General features: G+C 43.3%; 1 protein-coding gene across 12 annotated transcripts in view; it reads right to left on the bottom strand.

Annotated features, from left to right (window-relative positions):
- Positions 1-13,541, bottom strand: part of CELF6 (CUGBP Elav-like family member 6) — a 31,417-nt gene extending 17,876 nt beyond the window's left edge. For 5 of the 12 annotated variants that reach the window (XM_040493176.1, XM_040493180.1, XM_040493177.1 and 2 more), the window contains exons 1-5: positions 12,805-13,541; positions 8,943-9,025; positions 1,960-2,035; positions 1,436-1,508; positions 274-322 (exon numbers count right to left, since the gene is read on the bottom strand). In XM_040493176.1, the coding sequence (XP_040349110.1) occupies positions 274-322 (49 nt within the window). In that variant the 5' untranslated portion in view covers positions 1,436-1,508; positions 1,960-2,035; positions 8,943-9,025; positions 12,805-13,541. Of the gene's footprint in view, positions 1-273; positions 323-1,435; positions 1,509-1,959; positions 2,036-8,942; positions 9,507-12,804 lie in introns of those variants that run through there. The other 7 variants (XM_040493186.1, XM_040493178.1, XM_040493182.1 and 4 more) reach the window with 7 other exon arrangements.
- Between the last annotated feature and the right edge of the window lie 13,887 nt (positions 13,542-27,428).

A 27,428-nucleotide genomic window follows, 5' to 3' on the forward strand; every position in this document is an offset into this window, starting at 1 on the left:
CAGGGCAAGGTGTCAAGAGCTCCCTTCCTCTATCTCCAGCATCTTCTTAGGCTCTTCCTGCTTCTTTTGGGTCTGGGGACTCTAGGACCCCCTCTCTCCTCAGCCTGATCTGGGAAGGCTAAGCTATTTTCGGTGTCGAGCAACACTGGGCCCCACTTTTCCCCCAACCCAAGGAAGCTCTAGTAACAAACCATAGATAGGACTGACATGAGGAGTAGACCCACCATCCCCTACATGGGTGATACCCTGAGGTTTGTCAGATAGGGAAGTTACCTCCTCGACCCTCACTGGCAGCCGGCTTCACTTGGATCGGACGATTCATCTGAAAGACATTGGACCAACACACCTAGTCAGCATGACTGCCTGATCCTGGCACCCGGCTTCTCCTCCCCTGGATGCCTCAGGATCTAAGCCCTGGCTCCTTTGAACCCTGCACTCCACCACTCTCATGGTGGGCTATAGATTTTCTCCAAGATTCCTTCCTTAAACTGGGGAATTTAAAAAGTGCTGAAATCTGAAGGGTTGGTGATAGGAAGCTCGGTGGCAAGCCAGGATGGACCGTGGTAGTTAAAGAGATTCTGCTTTGGGCTCTGGGCCTGGACTATGTGCGCCTGTCCCTCTGGCTCCTGGACCTCCTTAAAGGTTTTAAGTGAGAGGAGTTGGGTGGGAAGGTGGAATTAAGACTGAAGATTTGTGTTTTGTTCTAAAACTGAGAATATAATTCTGTATGTCATTTAGATTAAACAAGCTGGGAATTGGATTCTGCCATTTAATGGTTGTATGACTTCAGTAAAGCCACCCTCTCTCAGATTCAGCTTGTTAGATGGGGGGAAGCCTTCCCAAGCTTCTGTATTACCAAAGTTCCTACAGTCACCCTCTCAGTTCCCTCCCTGGGTCCCCCTTCCCTTGAGGATGTTGGCATTCTCCAGGGCACCATCTTCAGCCCTGCTCATCCCACTGTTCCCGTTTTTCCTGGAGAGTCTCACTCACACCCACAGCCTCAGTTACCATGCTCACAGGGCTGACTCAGAGCTCTGCATCCCCAGCCCACACCTCCCTCCTGAGCCTAAGACCCATGTACCCAGCTGTTTGCTGGACAGCCTGACTAAAAAGTCCCACTGGCATCTTCCACTCAACGCACCCATACCAGAGCTTATCTTTTTGCCCGGACCTGATCCTTCCAGTCATCCAAGCTAGAAACCTGGAAAGCAGCTTGACTCTTCCCTTTACCCCCTCCCCCTCCAACTAATTTCACCTTCTAATTCAGGGGTTCCCTAATCAAGGGTAGATAAGAATCACCTGGGAACCATAGCAGACTCTCAAGTTAGGGGACTGTATAATTTGTAAAAGCTCCTAGGTGATTTCGACATACACCCCCACACAGTCCCATCCCCCAACCACCCTGAGAGAATTCATGATTGAATCCCCATCTCACCTTCCTCTCATGGGTGTTGTGGGGATCACATGAGATAATGGGGACGCAAAAGGTCTTTGTAAACTGCCAAGAGCTGGGTGCGTAGGAAGTGAGGAATTAATGTTGGGGGCAGACAGCTGAGTGCCGGGAGGAAAGAACAGCGGCCTTCCCGTTCATGGAGGAAGGGGTACTGATGCCCATCTGGCCTGAGAAGGTGATGATCTGACCCCCTCCCTTCAGGAAATGCACTGCTTCTGCACCAATCAGGGCCATTCCATCCTCTACCAATGTGCTCGTTGCCGAGACAACAGGCAGCTTCCTGTTACCATAGCCACAAGTGCTACCCAGTAACCATGGTAACGCCCTGGCAGTCACAGTTGAGCAATTTCCTTTGGATCAAATTTGGGGGTGGGGGAGTGGGGAGGGATTATTAAAAAAAAAAAAAAGGAAAGGAAAGGAAAGGAAAGGAAAACAGGCCAAGCCTGAACCAGTGCAATCCCCCTCCCACCCAGGGCTCAGGTTCTTATGCTCTCTGACACACCCACCCGCTGGTGGTGGAGCCCCTGCAGTGTACCAGGTTGAGGGTGGGGGCCGAGACACCGACAGGACTCAGGCTGCAGTCTAGAGGGGATGACAGATCAATCCAAGCAGATCAGGGCGAGCTGGGCAGGTCTGGATTGGCCGGGACCAGGGACCAGGAGGAACGGGAACTGTCCCTGGGCATGGCCACCTGTGATTGTGGAGGAGAGACCAAGAGACAGAGCCATGGAGAGCATAGAAACAAGGAGAGATGAAGAGACACAGGAAGACAGAAACGATGAGAGAAAGAGACAGACCTAGAAAGGGGCAAGGAAAGAGAGAAATATTGGTGGATATGGGAAGGAAACGAAGGGATAAGGGGTCAGGAAGGGGATGCAGGAAAGGCAGGGAGGAGTGTGGCAGGGGAGAATGAAAGAGGGGAAGAAGCCTGGGGTGGGGGGGGCAGTGAGGGTGAGCAAGACCATCATTATTTTATTAGTTCTTAAATAGATCCTGAGAATTTCTCTCTGGAACCTAGAGTGACAAGCACATGTGACAGCAGTGGTTTCCATGGCAGCTGCCTCCCCGGCTGGGTTTCTGGAGAGATGGAGCTCATCAGTGCTCTGGGGGACACCCCTTTCCCCTCCCCCACTACACCACTCTTTAATGGAGGGTGGGCATTAGGTGGTATATACATGTCCCATAGACCTGGCAGGGTCCAAGCCTCAGAGTCTGGGCACCTGGGCTTTCCACCATGCGGGCATTTCCTGAAATCTGTGAAGAGCCCCAGGCTAGGCCCTTCACAGGAGACAACAACCTTGGGGAATCTGTCCTCAATGGTTTTTAGAGAGGAAGATAATCGCCACCATTTCCTAAAAGTCCACTATACACCAAGCCCTTTCTGGGACACTTTACATATATTGTCTCTAAATTCCTTCCAACTTCTCTGCAAGGTAATATCATTATCCCCATAGTACAGATGGGGAAGTTGAGGCTTAGGGAGGTTAAATCACTTGTTCAAGATCACGTGATGGGTAAGTGGTTGAGCTGGGATTTGCCCCTAGGCCTATCTGATGCTGAAGCCCATGTTTTTGTGTTGTGCTGCTCAACTCCATTCTTAAGACATGAACACAAGTAATGAGGCACAGAGTGACCAGGGCCTTAGGAGGAGTGCAAAGTACAGTGCTCTGGGAGAGGCTGACTCCAGCTGGAGAGGTTGACACAGGGAAAGCTTCACAGAGGAGGCAAAGTTTGACCCGGGCCTTGCAGGACTGGGGTCATTGGGCCACATGGAGATAATGGGAGAGGTAGAGCTGGAGCCTGAGCACTCCAGATGGCAGGGGGTTGGAAAGGGAGCTGCAAGTCTAAAGGAGCAAGGATTCTGGTAGGCACCTGGCATGGAGGTAGCCAGGGCACAGCAGATTGATTCTGAGTCATATAGATGTGGGTTTAAATTGCGACTCCATTACTGGCAACTTCTTTAAGGTCTTTGAGTCTCAGTATTAGTAAAAGGGGAAATCATGATCCCACCTTGCAGTGTTGTGTTTGTTTTTAATGGAAGGGTGTAAAACTGAAAGGTAGCCAATGGCCGGGTTGGGGCAGGTTGTGAAAATCACAACAAGGAATTTTGACTTTGTTGTACTTCAAAGGCAGTAGGGATCCAGGGAAGGATATTAAGTAGCGAAAGATCCCATGAGCTATCACTGTGCAGAGAAAAGATTAGAAAGGGAAAAATTAGAAATAGGAAGATCACTAATACAGGTAAGGGGTGAGGGTGACCTTAACCAGGGCGTAAGGAAATAGACATGTTCAAGAGATATTTAGGATGATTAGCTGGACTAGAGTTCTATTGGATGTGGGAACTGAGGGAGAGAAGGAAATACTGGCTGACTTTTAGGTTTATGGCTTAAATGTTGAGGATGTTGGTAATTTGGGAGTTTGGAGATGCAGGGGAAGTCTCAGGGGAGGAGGAGCCCAAGAGGATGAGGACAGAGTTGGAGAGAGGTGGTTCTCCTTCGGTCCCCACTGGGAAATGGTTAGGGAGGACACCTAGGATTTAGGTATGCTCTGTGTGGCTGAAGGAGAAAGAGAGCTATCTACATGAACTGCCTAAGCAACCCTACTCTGCCTGGTTCCTGTCACAGTCAGGGGAGAGATGTGGAAGTGGGGTAAGGTAATCCCAGTTCCCCTTTTAGGAAAAGAGGGTATTGCCTCCTTGGCCAAGAATTTGTCATGGGACCTCAGGTGAGCTCTTGCCCTTGGCTGAGCACCTATTCCCTTGAGAGTTTCCCAGGTAGAGTCCAGGCCCATATCTGCTTCAGGGCCAGCCCTGGGGGGAAAATCAAGGGAGATAATGTCAGAAAGAGGAGAGAACAACCTATTGCAGGCAGTGGAGTGGAGTGGGGAAGGTTGGAGGTAGCACAGAGGCATATGAGGCCCTGGGACTTTGACCACCATGAGCAGGAGGGAAGGCAAGGCTCTACCCCTTCTCCCTGCTTGACTTGCATAAAATTGGGCTCAGCATTGCCCTCTTCAGACATTTCTGCCTTGATGCCAACTATTCCTAACACTGAGCACCTGTGCCCTCAGCCACTTCCACCATGGGAAGAATATTTATCAGGATTACTGGTGGGTCTAAGAGAGGTGTCATGGATGCAGGGAAAAGTGAAGAAGAGAAAAAGCAAACTACACCATTTTCAGCTCTTTGCTCTACTTCACCTCTTCTTCTAATTCAATCCACTGCCAAGTCCCACTGGTTCTCGAGTCTATATGGATATCCTAAACAACTCTCAAGTTTATCCTACCCTCCCCATTCCTGCCCTGTCTCCAGCTCCAGGTCAGCACCATAATTCAGCTGCACTCAAGCAACAGTGTCCTAAAGGATAATCTGCCTCCAATATTGCTTCATCTTTCAACTCAACCATCACACTGTAGCTGGAGTGAGCTTTTGAAATCAACCCCTCACTCTTTCCTTACTAAAATCCATCCACAGTTCTCCATTTCAAGCCTCTCAATAAAGCCAGAGATCCTAAGACTGGCAGTCCAAACTTGTGGGTCCTGCCTCCCTTGCTGCCCAAAATACACAACACTCCATTCACAGGGAGCCTTGGCCTTCTCCATTGGACATCTTCGCTGCCAGTTTTTACACTGTACCTAGAATTCCAGAAGTTGCCTTGTCTTTTAGTTTTCTAGACCCTCAAATGTGATGAAATATGGTTATGACTGGGCTCAGATAGCATCTCCACTGTGAAGCATCTCCTCTGTCTCCACTCTGATGCCCTTTTATGTGCCTAGATGTAAATCCCACTGAGATGCAATGAGTTATTTCTGGGCTGGAAAAGCTCCTTGAGGCCAAAGGCTCCAATTCACTCACTGGGTGGCTGCTAGCACATATAGTGCCTTTGTGTGAGTTACAAAAAGGCACTCCCCCAACGATGGGATGAATTAGAAAAAAAAAATGTGCCTCCCCCTCTGGGCTGACACAGCCCTGTGATAATGTGCATGGCTTGGTCAATAGAGCATGGCTAGATTTTAGCCCCCACTTGCCCTTTCCACTCAAGCTGTTTTATGCTGGGCACAACTTGCAAAAGCAAGTGCACTGTTATGTCTGTCTCCTTCACAGTGTTTGAAGGGATGGATGTCCAAGGGAAAGGTGGTCATGGGCAAGGATAGAGACAAGTAGGAGGGCACCTTCTGGGATAAGGTTGGCCTTACCTTCTTTAGGTGGATTCTGGAGCCTAAAATGAGGCTGCAAGAAGTAGCTTCAGCTTTATAGAGAAGAAGCTACAGAAGGTGGGACAGACCACTGAGGTTTAAAGAAAGTCCTCCTGAGTAGGGAGCCCAGTTTTGATAGGTGACAGAAATTAGCAGAGGCACATGGAGGGGAGTCATGGTGAGGTCCCAGTCCAGTAGATACTATGACATTTTTCCTAGGGGTTCAGGATTTTTCTCTGGGGAGACAACCATTCCTGCTCCCACAGTGACTATCCTTCTGGTCTCTAGTAGGAGCCCAAATTGAAGTCTTTCCTTGCTTTTCCAGTAGATGGCAGCTGTGCCCAGGACCCAGTGTCTACAGAGAGCTGGACACCCTCCTCCCTTCATGCTGGTGGGACTGAGGCCAGGTGACTAAAGCTGCTACTGCCCCTGGCAGGCCCAGAGGAAAGATTGATGGCACGGACATTGCTTGGGCTGGCCAACAGAGCCATTGATTTTCATTTAGGAGAATAATTAAATATTAATTTGCACTTTGTTAAGCTGAGGACGGTGAATAAAGCCAAACCTGCAGTACGGGACGAAGCCAGGCCATGTTGGAAGCCTGCAGATGAAAGGGTGGGAGAGGGCAGGTGCATCCAGTCACCACCCCCTTCAGAAACATGGACCCCTGTCTGCCACCAGCTTGGTCCAGATAATAGTGTAGTGGTTAAATGAGTGAGTTCTGGAGTCAGACTACCTGGATCTTCCCAGATCTTCCTACCAGTAGCTACCTAACCTTGCACAAGTCACTTGTTTCCTTTGACTCATCTGTAAAGTGGGAATGCCAATAACAATAGCTTCTTCACAGAGTATTAAGTGACTTTGAGAATGCAAAATTCTAGGAACACTGTCTAGTATCAACAAATGCTAGTTATTATTATTTCTCGTTTCTCCTTCAGAAATTATCCCACTAATCTAGAGCTCCACAGCCCTTATCTCAGGTGCCCTCAGCCTCATAAAGTCCTCTCTTTGTGGAGCCCTGTGGCTGGTTGAAGAAGGTTTTTTTTTTTTTTCCCCTCACAAAGTTCATCTTAATTTTTTCAGTGTTCCCATTTGCTTTCAGGATAAAGTCCAAATCCTTCACCCCGGAATCCAAAGTTTCCTCTTCAGCCACTGCTCTCTGGTGGGTCTTCTCTCTGGCCTGGCCCATGCTCACCCAGGCCTTCCTCTAAACTCCCAATCCCATTTCACACCCATCTTGTTCCTTCTGTCTACGCACCTTTCCCATGCTGTTTCCCACATGGAATGTTACAGTTTGTGTCAGTGACTTTCAATTTTAGCAGCAGAAGTCACTTATTCCCATGGTTGGATGAATAATAACTTCTACTCCTACTCCTACTAACACTGCTGTTACTGTCACTACTGCCGCTGCCACCAGGTAACCTGTACTGAGTGCTTACTGTCTACCAAGAACTATGTTAAGCACTTTACATGAGTTAGTTCACTTAATTACTATAACAATTCTATGAATTCAGTTTTACATATGAAGATGCTTAGGCTTAGAAGTAAAGACTTGCCCAAGGTCACAGAGTTAGTGAGTGGTAGGGCTTGGATCTACACCCATGTCTGTTTGACTCCAGAGCCTGCACACAGAAGCCTGGTAGCAGTAATACATTGGTGTTACTGGATGCTGAGTCTTCAAGAGTGAGGCTTGAGTTGCTTCAATTACTGGGATTTGTCCTAGGACCTGACCCACTCACAGCTTGATCAACTCTAGGTGAAGCTTGTGCCACTGCTGGACAGTTCCAATTCAGAGAAATTATTTCTTTATACTGAGCTGAAATTAGTGTGTCTGTTCTCTATACCCGCTGATCCTGGTCCAGCCCTCTAGAGCCACCCATAGAAAACCAAATCCCTCTTCAGAATTTGAAGGCGGTTACCCTCACCCTACCAGTAATATTTACTGAGATCTTCCCCTGTGCCAGGCACTTGCTAACCTCAGTTAATCCTCACAATAGCCCAGTGAGCTAAGTGTTAGTATAACTCACTCCTTATAGATGAGGAAATTGAAGCTCCAGAGTCTAAGTAATGTATCATGAGACACAGAACCGGTAAATGACAGAACAGAAATTCAAATCTAGGTCTGTTGAGACTCAAAAAGTCATATTTTTAATCATTATGTTATGATGCCTCCCTGTAGAAGCCCCCACACCCTATCTTCTCCAGCCAAATATCTCCAATTTCTTCAAATCATCATCCATGATATATTTTATTTCTGCATCCCATCCTTGTCTCTTTCTGATAGGCTAATGACCCTCTTAAATCTGAGGCTTAAAAATGGATATAGTCCCAGGCATGGCATTTGAATAGTGCTCTTTTTGTAGACATATCATTCCTTTGACAAGAGAAAATGAAGCTCTGTTGTCTGGTTTGCTCTTGGTGAACCCACACTAGTTCCTAACAATCACCACTTTCTTTCTGCCACATGGTCCGTAGGTCCTACTTTGCCTTTGGTCCAGTGATTAGCCATTAGCTAAGGCCATATCAGGTGCCATTGATATATAGTGGTCTAACTGCTCATATAATCAGGTCCTCTTAGCTTTGGGGCTTCCTGAAACCTCCAAATACTCTTCCTGGAAAGATTCCATTAGTTGACAAACTCAAGGCCACTCTTCTTTAAACAAGGGCACTGCTCTGAGAAGCCTCTGTCTCCTACCTTCTCTGAAGGGAGGGGCTTCATGTGTTTGAGTCCCAGACTCTGGCTCCCTCTCATTTGCTCCTGGCTTCTTGCCTAGGGAACATGTGTACCCACATCCAGCCAAGTGTTTGGGGAAGAGGAGGGAAAGTAATCTTGGTGACTCAAGGCACCCCAAAAAAAACATTACAGGAAGAGGACAGAGGGAAGTGCTATTAAGGACTCTAGAACTGGAAAAAGTAAGATACCAGCTCAGCAGGGTCTCTACCTCATGTATCTGCATATATTCTCACACCAGTGACAAATGACACTTTAAGCCATGATTTTAGCCAGTGCGGACAAATTCTAGCATAACACACAAAACTGATGCCTCTCTGAAAAGATGGGGTGGAATACTTGGTCCAAGTGTTAAGCCCATTTCTTTGAGCCGGAAGAGTAAATATAACAAGAATTGATAGCTGTTCAGGGCATACGTAAGCCCTGAAAAGTGACTCTGCTTCTAGTTCCTGGCCCCAACCCAGTTCCTGGCCAGTTCCTGGCCCCAACATGCTGCTTTGGCATGCACATAAGGCATGTCCCCAGCCTGAGGTGATCCCCACCCCCCAAACCTGGTGGACTTACCCCTGGCAGGGTCTTCTGCTCGTGCAGTGCACTCTGGGCCTTGAGAGCAGAGTCCCGGGCGCAGTAGGTGAGGAAGGCACAGCCTGGGGAGGAAGAGGCTGGCTCAGGGGATTTCCTGAAACCCCCAAATACTCTTCCTGGAAAGATCCCATTAGTTGACAAACTCAAGGCCACTCTTCTTTAAACAAGGGCACTGCTCTGAGAAGCCTCTGTCCTCCACCTTCTCTGAAGGGAGGGGCTTCATGTGTTTGAGTCCCAGACTCTGGCTCCCTCTCATTTGCTCCTGGCTTCTTGCCTAGGAAACATGTGTACCCACATCCAGCCACATGCTCATACAGTCCCACATCTCCCCTCCCCACTTCAGCTATAAGTCCGGTTGGGGTTAAACCTCCCTAAGCGGCTTTGCCTTCAGCTTTAACCCCAGCCTCCCCCTTCCTTTTCAGATTCATACTCACAGAGTCTCCCAGAATCAGCCTCAATTCCTTCCCAACTCAGTTTCAGATGAGAGGAGGCCAAAAGGAGGAAAATTGTTGACAGCCAAGCCCAGCACCCCACAACTTCTTAACACCTCCCTCCGCCAAGTTTGAAGCTGAGGAATAGGTTAATTTGAGGCTTGCAAGATGGGGCTGGCTTAAGGACTTTCTGTAGAGAAGAGCTTTCATGGACCTCCAATCCTATCCAAGGAGCTTGGCCTGTCAGCTCTCCCAGTGCTTCAACATAGAGCCTGTTAAAGGGTTATTGTGCCCTAAATCTTACTTCTCTAAAGGATCCAGTAGTTATGGGACAGAGAATGTGTCTGGGTTGAGCCACAGGGTCAGTCCTACTCCTCTTTGTTCAGACTCAGAAAGTGTAGCCTGCTAGGAAGCACTGAGCCAGGGATCCTTCCTTTCCAACAGTCATTGAGCACTCACTCAGAAAATATTTGTTGAATACTTATTTACTTATTATGGTGGGCATTATAATGGGCTTGGGATGAAGTGGTAACAAGACAGACACATTCCCTGTTCTCATGGGGATTATGTAAAGGATCATGAGGGGCACATAATTTGAGTCCAAAGGGTTGAAGAATGTTTCAAAGAACACATTGAGTCCTCAATAACAAATAGGGCTTAACCAGGTGACAAGAAGGGTGGTGAAGGAAGCTGAAGGAACAGCACGTATGAACAGTTTCATACAGCATGTATGAAGACTGAAGCAAGAATTTGGTGTGTTGGGGAAATGGATAGAAGAGTAGTATGGTTGGAGATTGGTGAAAGGAGGCAGAGAGGACAGTGAGGTGTGCAGGGATCAGGTTATCTATAACCTTGTATGCCTCAGTCTGGATTTTGAACTTTTCCTTAGGAGCAGTGAAGAACCACTAAAGGGTTTTAAGCAGGACTCTGGCAAGATAAGATCTGTGTTTTCAAAAAGAGCCTTCTGCTTGTGGGAAGGAGAAAGACCGAAGGAAGAGAAAGTGGATGTGAGAAGCCATTAGGAGCTTGGTGAAGTTTTCCACTTAGACCTCAGCCGACTGCAAAGGCAAAGGGGATCATTTTCTGTGATGTCTTCCAAGTGGCTGCCCCCTTCAGGTGGGTGGCTATCTGCTATTCATTGACTTAAAGGGACCTTAGAGAAACCTGGGACAAACTCTTACTGTATTAACAGGGAAACTGAACCCAGACAGTGTGCCAGGGGGAGAATAGGGTTTAGAATCTCCTAACTCCTAGACTGAGGTTTTTTCAAAGCACTGTGGCTGCCTCCCTCAGTACCCAGCCATCAAAAGGAAAATGAGTCACTCTGGCTTTTGGGTGTCACTATTGCTGGGGAGAAAGTGGGGAATATATTGACACAGAGACACTTCCAATCATCTTGCAAGGCAACCCTGCTTTGGAGAGCTGCAGGTTGGTTTGGGGACAAATCGCCAAACACCTGATTTCGCTTACATCTCTGCTTCATCTTCTGCCACTAAGCCATATCAGCTGACGTCAGAACTGGGCAGGGCTGGGGCCCAGTCTGAAAGGCTCAGGGGCCCAACTGCTGCCCAGAGGAGCCCCATTTGTACTACCTGGGATAGGGGGTGGGAAAAGGAGGGATGGAAAGACAGAGAAGCATGGCTAGAGGGAGAGACAAATGAAAATTTAAAAACAGGAAGAATTAGAGCTAAATGGAGAAAAAGAACGGATAAGAGAACATTTCAGAGACTCTGATGGTGTTTGAATGAGAAGAGTGAGAATTAAAGGTATCTTATACGCTTCCCAGATGGCCCAGAAAGATTAGCTTGTGCTTACATACGGAAATAAATGTCTAGAAAATAAGAAAGTAAGTTGCTATGGATGGATGGACAGCCAGGCAGCTGGACTGCATTAGAAGGAATCAGGATGATATAGTTTTATTCTTTCATGCCCCTTTTAAAGTAACCCCACCTCCAAGTGTGGAAGAGGCACTGCTACCTAGCTGGTCCCAGACCTTCTGTGGGCATCTTCATGAAGCCCCTGTATAAGTGTGCTTCCCAGATGAAAAGAGGTGGCAGCCTGATTCCTGCTCTCAGCCCTTAGGAAAGTACCTTTAGCTGTTACCCAGGACCGGCCACTTTTGTCCTAGAAAAATCATGGAGAATAGTTGGTGACCCTTACCCTTCAAATCCTAAAACTGAAGCATGGTGAAGGTGGGGTAAGATAGAGACCCTTACCCCTCAAATCCTGAAACTGAAGCATGATGAAGGTGGGGGAGAGATAGAGGTGTTTCTCCTCAAATAATTTCTATCCCCTGCCCATGTATGACATGTGACTCTGGCTCTCTTACTCCAGCCCAGCCTGGACAGACTTTTCTGCATGTAAACAAGCCTCCTCCCTCTCTCTACAGGAAGAAAGGGGTGTGGCTGGACAGAACTGTGGTGCCTGTCTCTCTAACAAGGGCAGGGAGAAAATCCCTTCTGCCTCTTCAAACTGACCCACCCTGAGGTTCTGATCCACAGGCTCTCTTGGACCTGCCTGCGAAGGAGGGAAAGCAGGAGTCCATAAAGAGGATTGGGGAAGGGTATAGATGAGGCACAAGAGTGGGGAGATTAGAGGATGAAAGAAGTATGGGTTCAGCTGAGAGGAAACCTGAAATGAGGGGGCACACAGGTGGTAGATTTTCCCAGTTGAGGTCAGGGTTCTGGACTCAAGTCAGAAGAGGCAGAGAGTGTTGGGATTCTGGCAGGGGGAGGAGAGATGGGGTTATTGTCAAACATGAGGGTGGAATTTGAAGCTGAGAGCCTCCTCGAGGGGAATTGGATTTTGTGAGTTAGCCAGGCCTGGGTTCTGAAGAAGGGAAGAATTGGGGCTTGGGGGGTTTTAAGTTAGCAGTCTGCATCAAAAGAAGGCTCTGGGGGTTGGCTGGGCTTGGAGGCCAGAATGAGGGGTACAAGTCGGAGACATGTGTGTGGATGGTTAGGCCTGAGTGGGGTGGCACCAGATTGGGAGAGAGGGTCAGAAATGATTGGTCCAGGGTTTGGGAAATTGAGACCCAAAGGTCAAATAAGTTTTCAAATTTCAGGATTTGGAATGTCTGATGAGAGGGATGGAGGGAGGTCCGACTGAAAGGTTGGGACTGTTGGGATGTGAGAGGTGAAGGGTAGGGAGTTAGAGGTTAGAGTGGAGAACACGCCAGAGGATCAGAGTGGTGATCAGAAGGAGGATGTCGGAGAGAAAATTCTGGCCTGGGGGTTCTGTGATCTGGGGAGGAGACTGGGCTGAAGTGGGGCTGGTATTGGACTGATGTTGGACTGACTCTAGGTAGGGCTAAGGTTGGGGCTGCGGTTGAGGCTGGGGTTTGGGCTGGGCCCACTCTAATCGGATTGGGGCAGGGCTGGGCTGGGCTGGGCTGGGCTGACCCCGCGCACCTTTGTGGAGGCCGGTGAGCCGGTCCTTCAGCACCGTCAGCTCGTAGATGCGGCCGAATTCCTCGAACAGCGGCTTGAGATCCTGCTCGTCCAAGCCCCGCGGGATCTGCCCCACGAAGAGCTTGATGGCGTCGTGGTCCTTCATGGGCACGGCAGGACCGGGGTTTAGCCCGCTCATGCCGACGCCGCTGTCCGCGGTGCTGAAACCCAGGCGCGGGCCGGGGCCGGCGGGCGGCGCAGACCCTCCGGGCGCCGCGGCCATATCCCCGCCCGGTCCGCCCTCCCGCCGGTCCCACCAGTCCCGTCTGTCCCGCCGTCCCCTCCCTGGACCAGTGGTGAGGGCCAGGGGGGAGGGGGCGGGGTCCAGGCGGCGAGGGCGGGGGGCTGCACAGGGGGCGGGGCCCGGGTGGAGGGGCGTAGAGGGGGTGGGGCAGGCTGGAAAGGGGCGGGGCCGGGGGCGGGGCAGGACCGGGCCGCGGCGGCGGGACGCTGGGGTCTGGGTTGAGGTCCCCGCGCGGCGCTATCCGGGCTCCCGCCCGAGCTCTCCCGGAGCCGAGCCCCGAGCCCCAGCCCCCGTGCTTGGTGACGTCAGGCAGCTGGCCGCGGAGTCTACGCAAATGATTTGCATAATGAGGAAGCAGCGACCAATCAGAGCTGCAATTGACCGGGCTTGGCCGGGGGCGGGAGGGGCGCCTGGGCTCACGCGCTCCTGTTCGCCATGGCAACCGGACCCTCGGACGCCGTGTGTGTGTCTAGTGTGTGCGGGCGTGGCTGTGGATGGCGCGTGTGCGCCTTGGACCGCGTGAGGGGAAGTAGCTTCGTCATGCGTGGTGATGTCTGCGGGAGTCGGAGCTACCCCCTCCTCACACACAGACACAGGCACACACGCAGCCACACACACCTCCAATCACTGGAGCGTTTCCTGCGGGGGTGGATGGGGATTCCTCTTCTTCATTCCCACTACCAAAGCCAGTTCCTCCGGGGCGATCCCACCCCGCCCCATCACACATCTCTCCTCGGTGTCTTCATCCACTTCCTTACCCACGAGCCTCAAACATGTTCGTCTACCCTGCATCCCTCCCCGACCCCCTCCCCCCATAAAAGCAAAAATAAATTTTTAAAGAGAGAGAGAGAATAAAACAAAACAAAACTCTTAAACACTCCCTGAATACAGATTCCTCTTCAGGAAAGTGATGGAACTTATATTAGCCATATTTGCTCAGTTGCCTCGTTCATCTCAATTCTGAAGTGTTGTCCTTTTCCGGAAAAGGGAGCTGTGGGTCTGAGAGTTAAGGAGGTTAGGACAGGCCAGCCCCTAACATCTGCTGGGCCCAGGGTAAGAGAAGAAAGGGAAATAGACATACCATGTATCTAAATATTTAAAAGATACAAATCAAGTTACAATTTGTTAAATATGTTCCCCTCTAATTTTCAGAAATACACAGCTATAGTAAAAATGAAAAGTATGTGTAAAGCTATTTTTTATATGGCTGAAAGTTGGCAAAATATCAGAGCTGATGGAATCTTATTACTCTTGTTTATTTCTGAGTAGTCTCTTGATTGGCTAGTGATGTTTGAACAGAAGAATCCACTACGGATAAATAACATAAATTCTATAATTATTGCACAAAACGTTTTCTTGATTTCTTTCAATAAAATTGCTAACCTCTGCCCATTGACTATTCCAAGAAACTTCAAGAGTAGCAGTAGTAATCGGAATCAACAAAATATTCTTTCAGAAAGACTCAAATTCAGAAATAAATTGTGATTTTAATTTTTTTAGCTTTTAATAAAAGTTACTTTTAATTACCTAATTATGAAATGTGTTACCAGAACATTTTGCTTTCATTCAGTTTGATATATATTTTTAACTTTCTTCAAACTTCCTCTTTGACCCATGGATTATTTATAAGTTTATTGTTTAGTTTCCAAGTGCTTAGAGACTTTCCTGTTACTGATTTCTAGTTTGAGTCCACTTTGGTCAGAAATAATCTGTATGATTTCAATTATTTTACATTTGTTGAGGATTTGTGACCCTCAGAATATGCTCAATCTTTGTAAATGATTTGGTGGTGCTTGAAAAGAATGTATAAATGCTCATTAGAGCCTGTTGCTTGACGATGTTGTTGGGTTCTTCTATATACTTGCTGACTTTATGTGTAGTTATTTTATCAACTGTTAACAAAGGGGTGTTGATGTCTCCATCTGTAATTGTGAATTTTATTATTTCTTCTTTCAGTTCTATTAGTTTTTGCTTCACATATCTTGCTGTTCTGTTGATTGGTTCATACAAATTTAGAATTGTTATGTGTTCTTGGTGGATTGACTCTGATCATTATGTAATGTCATTCTCTGTTTTTGATAAATTTCTTGCTCTGAGATCTACTTTATCTGATATTAATATAGTGACTCCTGGGGTGCCTGGGTGGCTCAGTCGGTTAAGCATCCAACTTCAGTCCAAGTCATGATCTCACAGTTTGTGAGTTCTAGCCCTGCATTGGGCTCTGTGTTGACAGCTCAGAGCCTGGAGCTTGCTTCAGATTCTGTGTCTCCCTCTCTCTCTGCCCTTCCCCTGCTCACACTCTGTCTCTGTATCTGTCAAACATAAATAAATGTTAAAAAAAATTTTTTTTAAATATAGTGACTCCTGATTTATTCTGGTTAGTGTTTGCATAGTATATCTTTTTCTATCCTTTTATTTTCAACCTACCTGCACTGTTATATTTGAAGATAATTTCTTATAGACAGCACATAATTGGGTCATTTTAAAAATCGAAGCTGTCAATCTTCACAGGAATTTTAATTCCTGTATTTAGACCATTTACATTTAATGTAATTATACATACATCAGGGCTCAAATCTGCCACTTAGCTTTTTGTTGTTGTTGTTTTGTTTTTTCTTTTGCCTTCGTTAGGATTGCCTGTTCCTTATTCTAGGTATATCATACATAAATGTCACAGTTTACTGGCGTTGACATTTTCCCAGTTCAAGTGACGTACAGAAAACTTACCTACTCTTAAGTTCCTTTATATTCCCTCATTTATAATATAATTGTCTTAAATATATTCTCTCTGTGCTCTGAGAACCACATCAGAGATGTTACTCAAAAACAATTTGGAAAACTGGAGATGCAATAAAACTTCTTGTATATACCCACACATTTGTTCCTTCCACTGCTCCTTTCTCCTTCCAGATAATCGAAGATTCCTTCTTTTATTGTTTCATTTATACTTTAAAAACTTCTTTAGGTTGTTCTACTGATGGCAAATTCTCTAAGTTTTCATTCATCTGAAAATGTCTTGGTTTATTCTTTCCTGAAGGAAATTTTTGCATATAAAGTTCTGGTTTGACAGTTCTTTCTTTCAGCACTTAAAAAATGTTGTGTCACTTTTTAAAAATGGCATCCATAGTTTCTGATGAGAATCTTTTGTCATTCAAATTGTTCCCTGCCCCCCACCACCATAGGTAGGATGTCCTCTCTTTTTCTCTGTTTTCTCTGTCTTTAGTTTTCAGAAGTTTGACTGTGATTTGGCTTTATCTTGTCTTGCCTTTGCTCTGCTTCTCTAATCTATCGAGTTTGGCCTTTTGCTAAATTTTGATCGTTTTCAGCCATTATTTTTTCAAGTACTTTTATAGCCCCTTCCTCTTTCCCCTTTCTCCAGAATTATGACGACAGGAATGTTAGATATTTTGTTATAATCCCATAGGTCCTTGAGGTTCTGTTAAATTTTTAAGTCTATTTTCTCTCTGTTGTTCAGATTGGGTAAGCTCTATTCTTTCTTCAAGTTCACTGATTCTTTCCTCTGTCATCTACATTCTGATGTTTGAGCCAATCTGGTGAGTTTTTATTTTGGTTTTGGTATTTTTTCAGTTCTAAATTTTCCATGTGGTTCTTATTAATATCTTTTATTTCTTTGCTGAGACTTTTTTTTTATTTGTTTCAAGTGTGTTTGTAATTGCTCGTTGAAGCATTTTATGATGGCTGCTTTAAAATCTTAGGCAGTTAATTCCAACATCTGTTTCATCTCAGTGTTGGTACCTATTAAGAAATTCCAGTATTTTCTTTTGAAACTTTGAATATTTAAAATTTCTGTTTTAGCAGGTCTCCTTTGGCCCTACACTAGCTGAGAAACAGGGACACAGCCTTGTTACTGACAGGTGTGGATTGAAGTTCAGGTTTCCTATTAGGTCTCTGCTAAAACCACCCTGAATGGGAGGGAAAGAGGTCTTATGACTACTGGATGGAGGTAGAAACTTCCAACTAGGCCTCTTTGACTCCATTCCAGCAAAGAGGGAGATGAGTCCCATGTGATCTTCAGTGAAGCCACAGAAGAGGAGCTTGCTGATGTTGGGTAGGGATGAAAGTCCTACCTCCCCATTTGACCTTCTCTGACACCATCTTGGTGGTGGGAGGAAAAGCGGTACCTTCTTACAGCCATAGGCTGTAAGAGTAACTGAATCAGAGTTGCTGGGGTGGTACATAGGCATAGTGTTTCAAAGCTGCCCTGTTGCTTTTAATGTGCTTGCAAACAATTTAAAAACTACTGCTTTAGAATTTCCTTTACTGAGGAGTCTGTTGGTGGTAAACTTTGCTATGCTTATCTGGAAATTCAGTATTTTGGCCTACTTCTTGAATCATAGCTTAGTGAGTGTACAGTTATTTTCTCTCAACATTTCGAAGATATTATTTCATCATTCTTTGGTTTCCATTTTTGCTTATGAGAAGTCAACTAATGGTCAACTAACTTGTCATTTCTCTGCAGGTAATTGGATTTTCCTTACTGGTGCTCTTAAGATCTTATTTTATTTTATTTTTTAAATTTTTATTTATTTTGAGAGAGAGTGTGAGCATGCACAGGAGAGGGGCAGAGAGAGAGGGAGAGAATCCCAAGTAGGCCCCACAATGGCAACGCAGAACCAGATGCGGGCTCAATCTTATGAAGCTATCTAAGAGAAAGTTTCCCAGGGAACCAAACCTGCAATATCCCATTCTTTGTAGTCACTCCTTCAGAAAATCTGGTTAAGATATGTCATATTGTCTTAGTCTGTCTCCCTAACTCTTTCTCTTTCACAGCATCCATCACCTTGAGCTCCTTTAATGCATTTTGGGCAATTTCCTAAGAGCTTTTACTTTAGATTAGCTCACTAATTTTCTTTTCAGCTATTTTTTTTATGAATTATTATTTTAAGATATTTATTTACAGGGGCACCTGGGTGGCTCAGTCAGTTGAGCATCTGACTTTGGCTCAGGTCATGATCTTGCTGTTCAAGCCCCACATCACCTCACTGCTGTCAGCCTGTTGGTGCACAGCCTGCTTCGGATCCTTTGTCCTCCTCTCTCTGCCCCTTCCCCACTTGTGCCCTCCCCAAAATAAATAAATATTAAAAAAATATATATTTTTTCTCATTGCTTCTCAGCCTTTTGGCCAAGATCAAGTGTAAAAAAATATATTTCTTTACAAAATTTTCTAGCATATTGACTTGGGAAATTTTAGTTAAATGTGTTTTAAATTTTTTTTTCAACGTTTTATTTATTTTTGCGACAGAGAGAGACAGAGCATGAACGGGGGAGGGTCAGAGAGAGAGGGAGACACAGAATCGGAAACAGGCTCCAGGCTCTGAGCCATCAGCCCAGAGCCTGACGCGGGGCTCGAACTCACGGACCGCGCGGGGCTCGAACTCACGGACCGCGAGATCGTGACCTGGCTGAAGTCGGACGCTTAACCGACTGCGCCACCCAGACGCCCCGTTAAATGTGTTTTAGATAAAAAGAGCATAAAACTTTTTAAAAAAGGCTTAGTGTCTTGGTTTGGTGCATCTCTTCGACTCAAATATCTGGTATCACACAAATATCCTCATGCTTCTTCATTAATCAACTTTGGTAATTAATACATTCCTTTAAAAACTTGCAGTGTTGGGGCGCCTGGGTGGCTTAGTCGGTTAAGCGCCCGACTTCGGCTCAGGTCATGATCTCGCGGTCCGTGAGTTTGAGCCTCGCGGTCGGGCTCTGTGCTGACAGCTCAGAGCCTGTAGCCTGCTTCAGATTCTGTGTCTCCCTGTCTCTTTGACCCTACCCCGTTCATGCTCTGTCTCTGTCCCAAGAAAATACATAAACGTTAAAAAAAAAAAATTAAAAACTTGTAGTGTTAAGTGTATTTGCACAATGTTTAACCTAATTTTTTAATTTTTCATCTCTTCTATTCTTGTAGCTATATGTTGTTTTTCATTCTTTTTTTTAATGTTTATTTTATTTATATTGAAAGAGAGAGAGAGAGAGAGAGAGTGAGAGCAGGGGAGGGGCAGAGAGAAAGGGAGAGAGAGAATCCCAAGCAGGCTCCATGCTGTAGTGAGGAGCCCAATGTGGGGCTCGATCTCACCAACAGTGAGACCATGACCTGAGCAGAAATCAAGAGTTGGATGCTTAACCAACTGGGACACCCAGGCGCCCCTCTTGTTTTTAATAAAGTCTTTTCTTACTCTTTTTTTCTTGAATAATGCTTGCATTTTCCAAACAATTGTATTTTTGTATTATTGACTAACTCTTTGTATTTTTTCATTTTATTAATTTCTACATTTATCTTTATTGAAGTTTTTACCACTTACTGCTTGGCACAAGATAGGGATTGGTTCTCTAACGCAATTAGTTGCAACTACTCTGATTTTATTGGTATATCTGGTATTATCCTGACACCTCAGAGATATTGCAGATTCAGTTCCAGACCACTGCAATGAAGTGAATATCACAATAAAGGGAGCCAAATAATTTTTTTGTTTTCCAGTGCATATAAAAGTTACATTTACACTATAATGTACTCTCCTGTGTGCAATAGCATTATGTCTTAAGATGCATACTTTAAAAATACTTCATTGCTAAAAAAAATGATAACCACTATCTGAGCTTTCAGAAGTCATAATCATGGATTTAAATATTGTGTTATCAAAACGTGACACAGACATGAAGCAAGCAAATGTTGTTGGGAAAATGATGCCAATAGACTTCCTTAATGCAGGGTTGCCACAAACCTACAATTTGCAAGAAAAAAAATGCAGTTATCTGTGAAGCACATGAAGTGAAACACAGTGAAGTGAGGTGTGCCTGTGCATCAACTCTTTAAGACACCCTGAAGCCAGTCTCACTTATTGCAGTCATCTCTTTTGAGTTGGGACTTCATCTTTAATCCTAACCCATTTCACTTCTGTCTTAGAGAAATTACTCATAATTTTTATTACAATACTTGTATCTGCTATGATTATGGAATATATGTAATAATATTTATATGATTTTGGACAGTAGAGGGAAGTTGAAACTTGTGTTGTTTGCCAACCTGATAAAACATTGATTCTCTGTTTCTGGGATGTTAAGTTCTATAGATATGTATTAATTCAGTTACAATTTACACGTCTTCTATATCCTACACCCTTTAAGTGGAGTATCATTGTGGGAGAGGTGGGTCACATTCTCCCAATAACTCCCCTAACAGCTTTATGTCTTTCCATTTTGCCATATATGCACACATATGTTTTCTTAACAGTTCTTGTGTTACAGGGTTTGAGGCTAAGTTATGCTGAGCTTTAAGATTTATAGAGGTTATATCTGCATTGAGAGTTTACCCTTACAACATAAAATTATCCTCACAATCCAGTATTAAGCTTTTTGCATTTAATTCTAATTTGTTTTACCATCCGTACTCTCTTTTACTTTGTACTTGGTAGACATATCTTTGCCCAGCATTTTGTTACTGTTACACCTAGAAAGGAATGAAACACTAAGACTGACTAGAAACTAGTAAGAGCTCAGTGTTCATAAGTCAATGTGACTGTCCTCCTGTGGGCATTGAACAGTAACAGTGACAGTCAATCCCTAAGACAGGAAAGGGATGTGACATGGAACAAGAACCCAAGCTGAGCCAGTAGGTTTGTGCCTCACTTCTCCATCTGTTTCTGTTATTGTAGTAATAACCATGTGTCAAAATATATAGTAATCAGCAATACAACCATTGAGTAAGGTCTTATGATGAAGAGAATAGCTTGTCTCCAAGGAGGGAGCCTGAGAATCAGGTGGGGGACTCTGTAACCCAATTGGTGATGTCTTCAATCAAACTCCAGAGAACCCTGTAGGCTTTCTGTAGGACCTAGTCCATATAAGAATCAGGGGTGCTGACCTACAGTGAGTTTGAAAGATTTCAAGGTTGATCAATGTAAAAGACGTGACCACAGGGTGGCAGTAGCACATGATGAGTTTTATTTGCACAGTGCTTTGACAGGTTTGCAAGAGGGGTCGTGGGAGGAGAATTTCCTCAAGAGCTAGAGACCTTCCAAAGGCAAGTGCACCAGAACCACAGAACTCTTGGGAGGAGGGAGGCCAAAGAGGGGGTTTACATGTCTAGGTGATGTTGTACAACAGTGGCTCGGGGTCTTTATAGCCCTGGGGTTTCTCTTATTTATGGCTTATTTGTGTCAGCTTCAGTGTCACAGGCCTTGTGAAAATTAATGAAATGAAACCTCATTTAGAATGGAGTCAGGAGACCAGCTGAGGGAGCTCACATGCTATTAGTCAAAGCACATCCAACAGGAATAGACACACCTTGCAAGTCAATATTACTTTAGCTACTACTTTACTACCCCAGAAGGAGGAAAAAAGGTTTTTCTCCTCTTGGGGGAACAGTCCATCCAATAAAAGACTGTCATAAACTCAGCCAATGAAATACCACTTTACTTCAAACTCCTAGTTTACTCCACAGGACTTTTTGTTCATAACAGCCCTCCCAACTGCCCCTTCTATAAAGCAGCATTCCTCCCCTTTATTTTCCAAACTTGCTTATGGTTTTAATGTAGTTTGCTTGTCCCGAATTGCAATTCTCTGTTATTCCCATATAAACTCAATTTTGCTGGTAAAATACTAGGCAGTTTTCTTTTGAAAGTTAACATTACACAAAGCAGATAGGTTGTAAATGGTTAAAAATCTGCTTAATTGAGCAATCTTTAAAACAATTCAATGTGTAAAAACGTTGCCAGTGTGCTTTGGGGCTAATAGGTCCTAGTCTGTCTGGAGAAGTAAGTAACATAGGGCTAGTATATAGACTCCATCTTTGTTTAGTTAAGGGCCCCAACACTGGCACTGCAGATTTGTGGCACCATTTCTTCAGTGTTGGCCAATCGGGTTTGTTCTTCAGGTTCATGAGTGTCTCTTCAACCTGTAGTTTGAAGACTTTTAATTTCAGAAAAATATTATTAAAGTATAGTTTTAGTAGATATTCTGTTCCATTGATTTGGTTTTCCTTTTTAGTAAATCCTATCATACATGTTAGGTCTTCTTTGACTATTTTCTTTTTCTATAACTTTCTCTCAAATCCATTTTTATTTCTTCCTTCTTTTATTTATTAAAAAAATGTTTATTTATTTATTTTGAGGGGGGAGGGGCAGAGAGAGATAATCCCAAACAGGCTCTGCGATGACAGTGCAGGGTTCAATCTCACGAACCGTGAGATCATGACCTGAGTCGAAATCAAGAGTTGGACGCTGAGCCGACTGAGCCATCCAGACGCCCCTCTTCCATCTTTTTAAAAAAGTCCTTCATTTAATCTTGTGTGTTTGAAAATATTACGCATTGTCATTTTCTCTTGTGTTCCTTCTAGTTTAGTTTTTAATTCAGAAATAACTTAGTTTATTCTCTTTTCTGAGTTCTGTAAACTTACTTTCAAAAATCTTAATTTTGGGGGGCATCTGGGTGGCTCAGTCAGTTAGGCATCCGACTTCAGCTCAGGTCATGATCTTGCAGTCAGTGAGTTCCAGCCCCGCATTGGGCTCTGTGCTGACACCTCAGAGCCTGGAGCCTGCTTTGCATTCTGTGTCCCTCTCTCTCTCTGCTCTTCCCCTGCTCATGCTCTGTCTCTCAAAAATGAATAAATGAAATGATTCTTAAATGCTGAGAACAAACTGAGGGTTGATGGGGATGGAGGACAGGGGAAAGTGGGTGATGGACATTGAGGAGGGCACCTGTTGGGGTGAGCACTGGGTGTTGTATGGAAACCAATTTGACAATAAATTATATTTAATAAAAAAAGAAGAAAAGAAATAGCTAATAAGAGCACAAAAACAGACATCTCAAAGCATTCCAGATGCCAAAGAAAAAGAAAGTCCCAGAATGTTCAAAAGAGGCTTCCAACCCGCTAGAAGAAATCCCTTTGAACCTAAGAGAGGAAGAGTCCATATAAGCCACACTAAAAGTTAGAATTTATTGTTTATCAGTATGTTTAATAAAATTTATTTTGAAAAGTATATTAAACAGCACAATAAAATAATACCATCTGTATTAAAAAATCAAAAAAGAGAATAAACGTTAATTTTTTAAAAACTCTTAATTTTTTCCTGTTATCAGATTTCTGAATTTTTCTAATTCTTACTTGTAATGATTTTTATAGTTTTTTCATTTTCTTAATGGTTTCCTTCTTTTTTTCTTTTAAAAAAAATTTTAATGTTTGTTTTTAAGAGAGAGAGAGAGACAGAGCAAGAGTGGGGGAGGGGCGGAGAGAGAGGGAAACAGAATCCGAAGCAGGCTCCAGGCTCCAAGCTGTCAAACCCACAAGGCTCAAACCCATGAACTGCGAGATCATGACCTGAGCTGAAGTTGGATGCTTAACTGAGCCATACAGGTGCCCCTCTTCTTTTTTTCTTTCTGGGTAAATCTTTCTGTCATGCTTTCATTGTCAATGGGGACATTACTATTTTCTCTTCTTTAAATCTTATAATGACTATGTATGGGATTCAGTTGATACTAGTTTCAATTGCTCATGTGTAAGTGTAATGAATTTTTCTGGTTACAAGGAGCAATGGGAAGAATAACTATTTTAGCTTCAAAGATTTGTTCTGGAAGGAAGTTTTGATTTGTTAGTGTCAAGATATTATAAGGATTCAGACCACTTCAACATCTCCAGAAATTACTGCAGATCCTTTGCATTTGCCTGCAAATTGAGTCTGTATGACTTCCTCCCAGTTTTGGTGCTATTCACAGATTGTATTTAACCATTTACTTCCTGTCAGTGATTTGTAGGTTCTCTCATTCTCAAGAATATTATACCCCTCATTGCCTTCCCTTTGCTTTTTTCCTGTACGGATGCTGAATACATGTTGGTTGTATAGGCATTGATTTATCCCCAAATGCTAGTATTTTGGGGATTGTAGGGTGATACCTTGTTTTAAAACAGCTTTATTGAGGTATAACTGAATACATTAAAATGCATCCATTTAGAATAATGACTTTTTAAAAAAGATTTTAAGTAATCTCTACACACATCGTGGGGCTCAAACTTACAACCCCAAGACTAAGAGTTGCATGCTCTACCAACTGAGCCAGCTAGGCGCTATAGAACATATAATTTGATAAATGTTGCCATATGAGCCTATAAAATCATCACACTCAAGATAGTGACTAGATCCATCACATCCAAAGGTTTAGTTGTGCTCCTGTTATTTCTCTCTTCTGCTCCTTCCCACCTATCCTATCCCCAAGCAATCACTGATACATTTTTTTTGCTAGTATAGATTACTTTGTACTTTCTATAGTTTTGTACAAATGGAATCATACAGTACATACTCTTTTTTTTTTCTGGCTTCTTTACTTAGCAAATTATTTTTTGATTCATCCATACTTTTGTGCATCAATAGTTCATTCCCTTTTACTGCTGAGTACTATTTCATTGTATGTATATACCACTATTTGTTTATCCATTCATGTTTTGATGGTCATTTATTTCCAGTTTTTGGTCATTACAAGCTAAGCTGCTATGAACACTCATGTACAAGTCTTACAGGCATATATTTCTTTTTCTCCTGGGTCAATACCAAGGATGGTACAGAATGACTGGATCATGTCATAGGTTCATGGTTAGCTTTCTAAGAGAATGTCAACCTGGTTTCCAAAGTGGTTGTTACATTTTACATTCTCACTAATGGTGTATGAGAATTGAAGTTCTACTACATTCTTGTCAACAGTTGTTATAGTCAGTCTTTTAAATTTTAGCCATTCTAATAAGTGTCTAGTGATATTTCATTGCAGTTTTACTTTCCATTTCCCTAGTGATTAGTGATGTCGAGATCTTTTCGTGGGCTTATTTAAAATGTACCAGAATCTTTTCTCCAATAAGAAAAACTGGGTTTTCTTATCGTTATGTTTTGGGAGTTCTTTGGATATTCTTTAGATAGTTCCAATCCTTTGTCAAATTTACGCTTTAAAGATTTTTGTGGCAGGCTGTGGCTTACAGTTTCATTCTCTTAACAGTAACTTTGAAAGAACAGTTTTTAGTTTTGTTTTTTATGATAAACAATTTATCAATTTGTAATTTAATGGGTAATGCTTTTGGTTGCATACCTAAGAAATCTTTGCATAAGCCAAGGACTCAAAGATTTTCCATGTGTTCTTCTAGAAGTTTCCTAGTATTCAGTTTTGCATTTAGTTCTATGCATTATTTTTAGTTAATTTTTGTGTACAGTGTGACATATGGATTGAGCTAATTATGTATATATATACATATGGATATGTATATGGATATATACATATGGATACCATTTGTTGAGAAAGGCTATCCTTTCTCCACTGAGTTAGTTGCCTTTGTCAAAAATCAATCGCATGTATGTGTGTGTTTATTATGGCCTATTTGGCTCCATTGATCTATTTTTCTATCTTTATGTCAATACCACACTGCTTTGATTACTGTAGCTTTACTGTAATTCTTGAAATCAGTGTGAGACCCCCAACTTTGCTCTTTTTCAGAGTTGTTTTGGCTATTCTAGGACCTTTGCATTTCCATATAAATTTTAGAATCAGCTTGCCAATTTCTGCAAAAAAGTCTGCTGAGATTTTGCCTGAGATTGCACTGAATCTACAGATCAATCTGGGGAAGAATCAACACCTTAACAAAACTGAGACTTTTGCTACTTGAAGAAAATATGACTTTCCATTTGTTTAGACTTTTCTCTCAAAAATATTTAATAGTTTTCAGTGTATAGGTCTTTTATATATTTTGTTAATTTTCAAAATTTTAATTGCAAACGGTATCTTTTAAAAACTGCAACTTCTAGTAGTTGTTTGTATACAAAAATGTAATTGATTTCTGTATATTGATCTGTATCCTGCAATGTTATTAAATTCGGATATTAGTTCTAGTGGCTTTTTTATAGCTTCAACTGGATTTTCTCCATAAACAACCATGTCATCTGCAAATAAAGACAGTTTTACTGCTTCCTGTTTAATCTGTATGGCTTTAATTTATTTTTCTTGCGTGACTGCACTGACTAGAACTTCCAGTACAATTTTTTTAAAGGTGTTTAATATTTCTTTTCATTTGTATTTAAAAATGAATCATCAAGGGGCTCCTGGGTGGCTCAGTCGGTTTGGTGTCTGACCTCAGGTCACTATCTCATGGTTTGTGGGTTCAAGCCCGGCGTCGGGCTCTGTGCTGACAGCGCAGCGCCTGGAGCCTGCTTCAGATTGTGTCTCCCTCTCTCACTGCCCCTCACCCATTCGTGCTCTGTCTGTCTCTCAAAAACAAATAAACATTAAAACATAATAATAATAATAAAACTTATCAAGCAAATAATCACAGAATTATAGGGCCTGACAAAGTTTGGCTGTATCTAGTTCAGTTTCCTCTTTTTATGTATATAAAAAATAAGATACTGATGGAATCCAGATCTCTGGCCAGAGTTCTTTCCCCTACATAGTGGCAATACTCACTACGATCATGTATGATATACAAACTCTACCTCAGGCAATTTTGTTTTTAGTGTATGCTATATGATATATAAACCCCACCTTGGGCACATTTGTTACTAATATGTACTATACTATCATTACATTAATGTCTATAGCACACATCTGCAGTAAGCATTACCTAAATTCAGAAAATTGGAACATATGATTCTCCTCCACTGTAATCTTGAATATAAGAGGTGAGAATCCTTGCTTTGTTCCTAATATGAGGAGAAAACATTTAGTATTTCATCACTAAGTATAATGTCAACTGTAGATTTTTTTGTAGATACTCTTTATCAGGTTGTGGAAATTCCTTCCTCTTACTATGTTGTTGAGAGCTTTTTATCATAGATCTGTTTTCTATTTTGTCCAATGCTCTTTCTGTGACTAAGAATGTGGGTTTTGTCTTTTATTCTATTAATATGTTGTATTATATTAATTTTGGATATTCCTTTTTTTTTTTTTTTTGTATGTGGGTGCCCAGTTATTCTAGGACTTTGTTGAATAGAATAGTGTTCTCCATTGAGTTGCCTTCACTCCTTTTTTAAAGTTCAATTGACAGTATTTTGTTAGTCTATTTCTGGGTTCTCTATTCCATCCCATTGATCTGTTTGTTTTTTCACCAAATACCAAACTGTCTTTATCATGGTGACTATAGTAAGTCTTGAAATTAGATATTGTCAGACCTCTAACTTTGTTCTTCTTTTTCAATACTGTGTTGGCTATTCTGGGTCTTTTGCCTTCCCATATAAACATAGAATCTGTTTGTTAATGTCCATATAATAACTTGCTGGGAATCTGATTGGGATTTATAGATCACATTGGGAAGAACTGATAATATTGAATTTTCCTATCCAAGAGCATGAAATATCTG

Source organism: Herpailurus yagouaroundi, unplaced genomic scaffold (genome assembly GCF_014898765.1).
Source record: "Herpailurus yagouaroundi ecotype Mexico unplaced genomic scaffold, PumYag 184, whole genome shotgun sequence".
NCBI classification, from domain to species: Eukaryota; Metazoa; Chordata; class Mammalia; order Carnivora; family Felidae; genus Herpailurus; species Herpailurus yagouaroundi.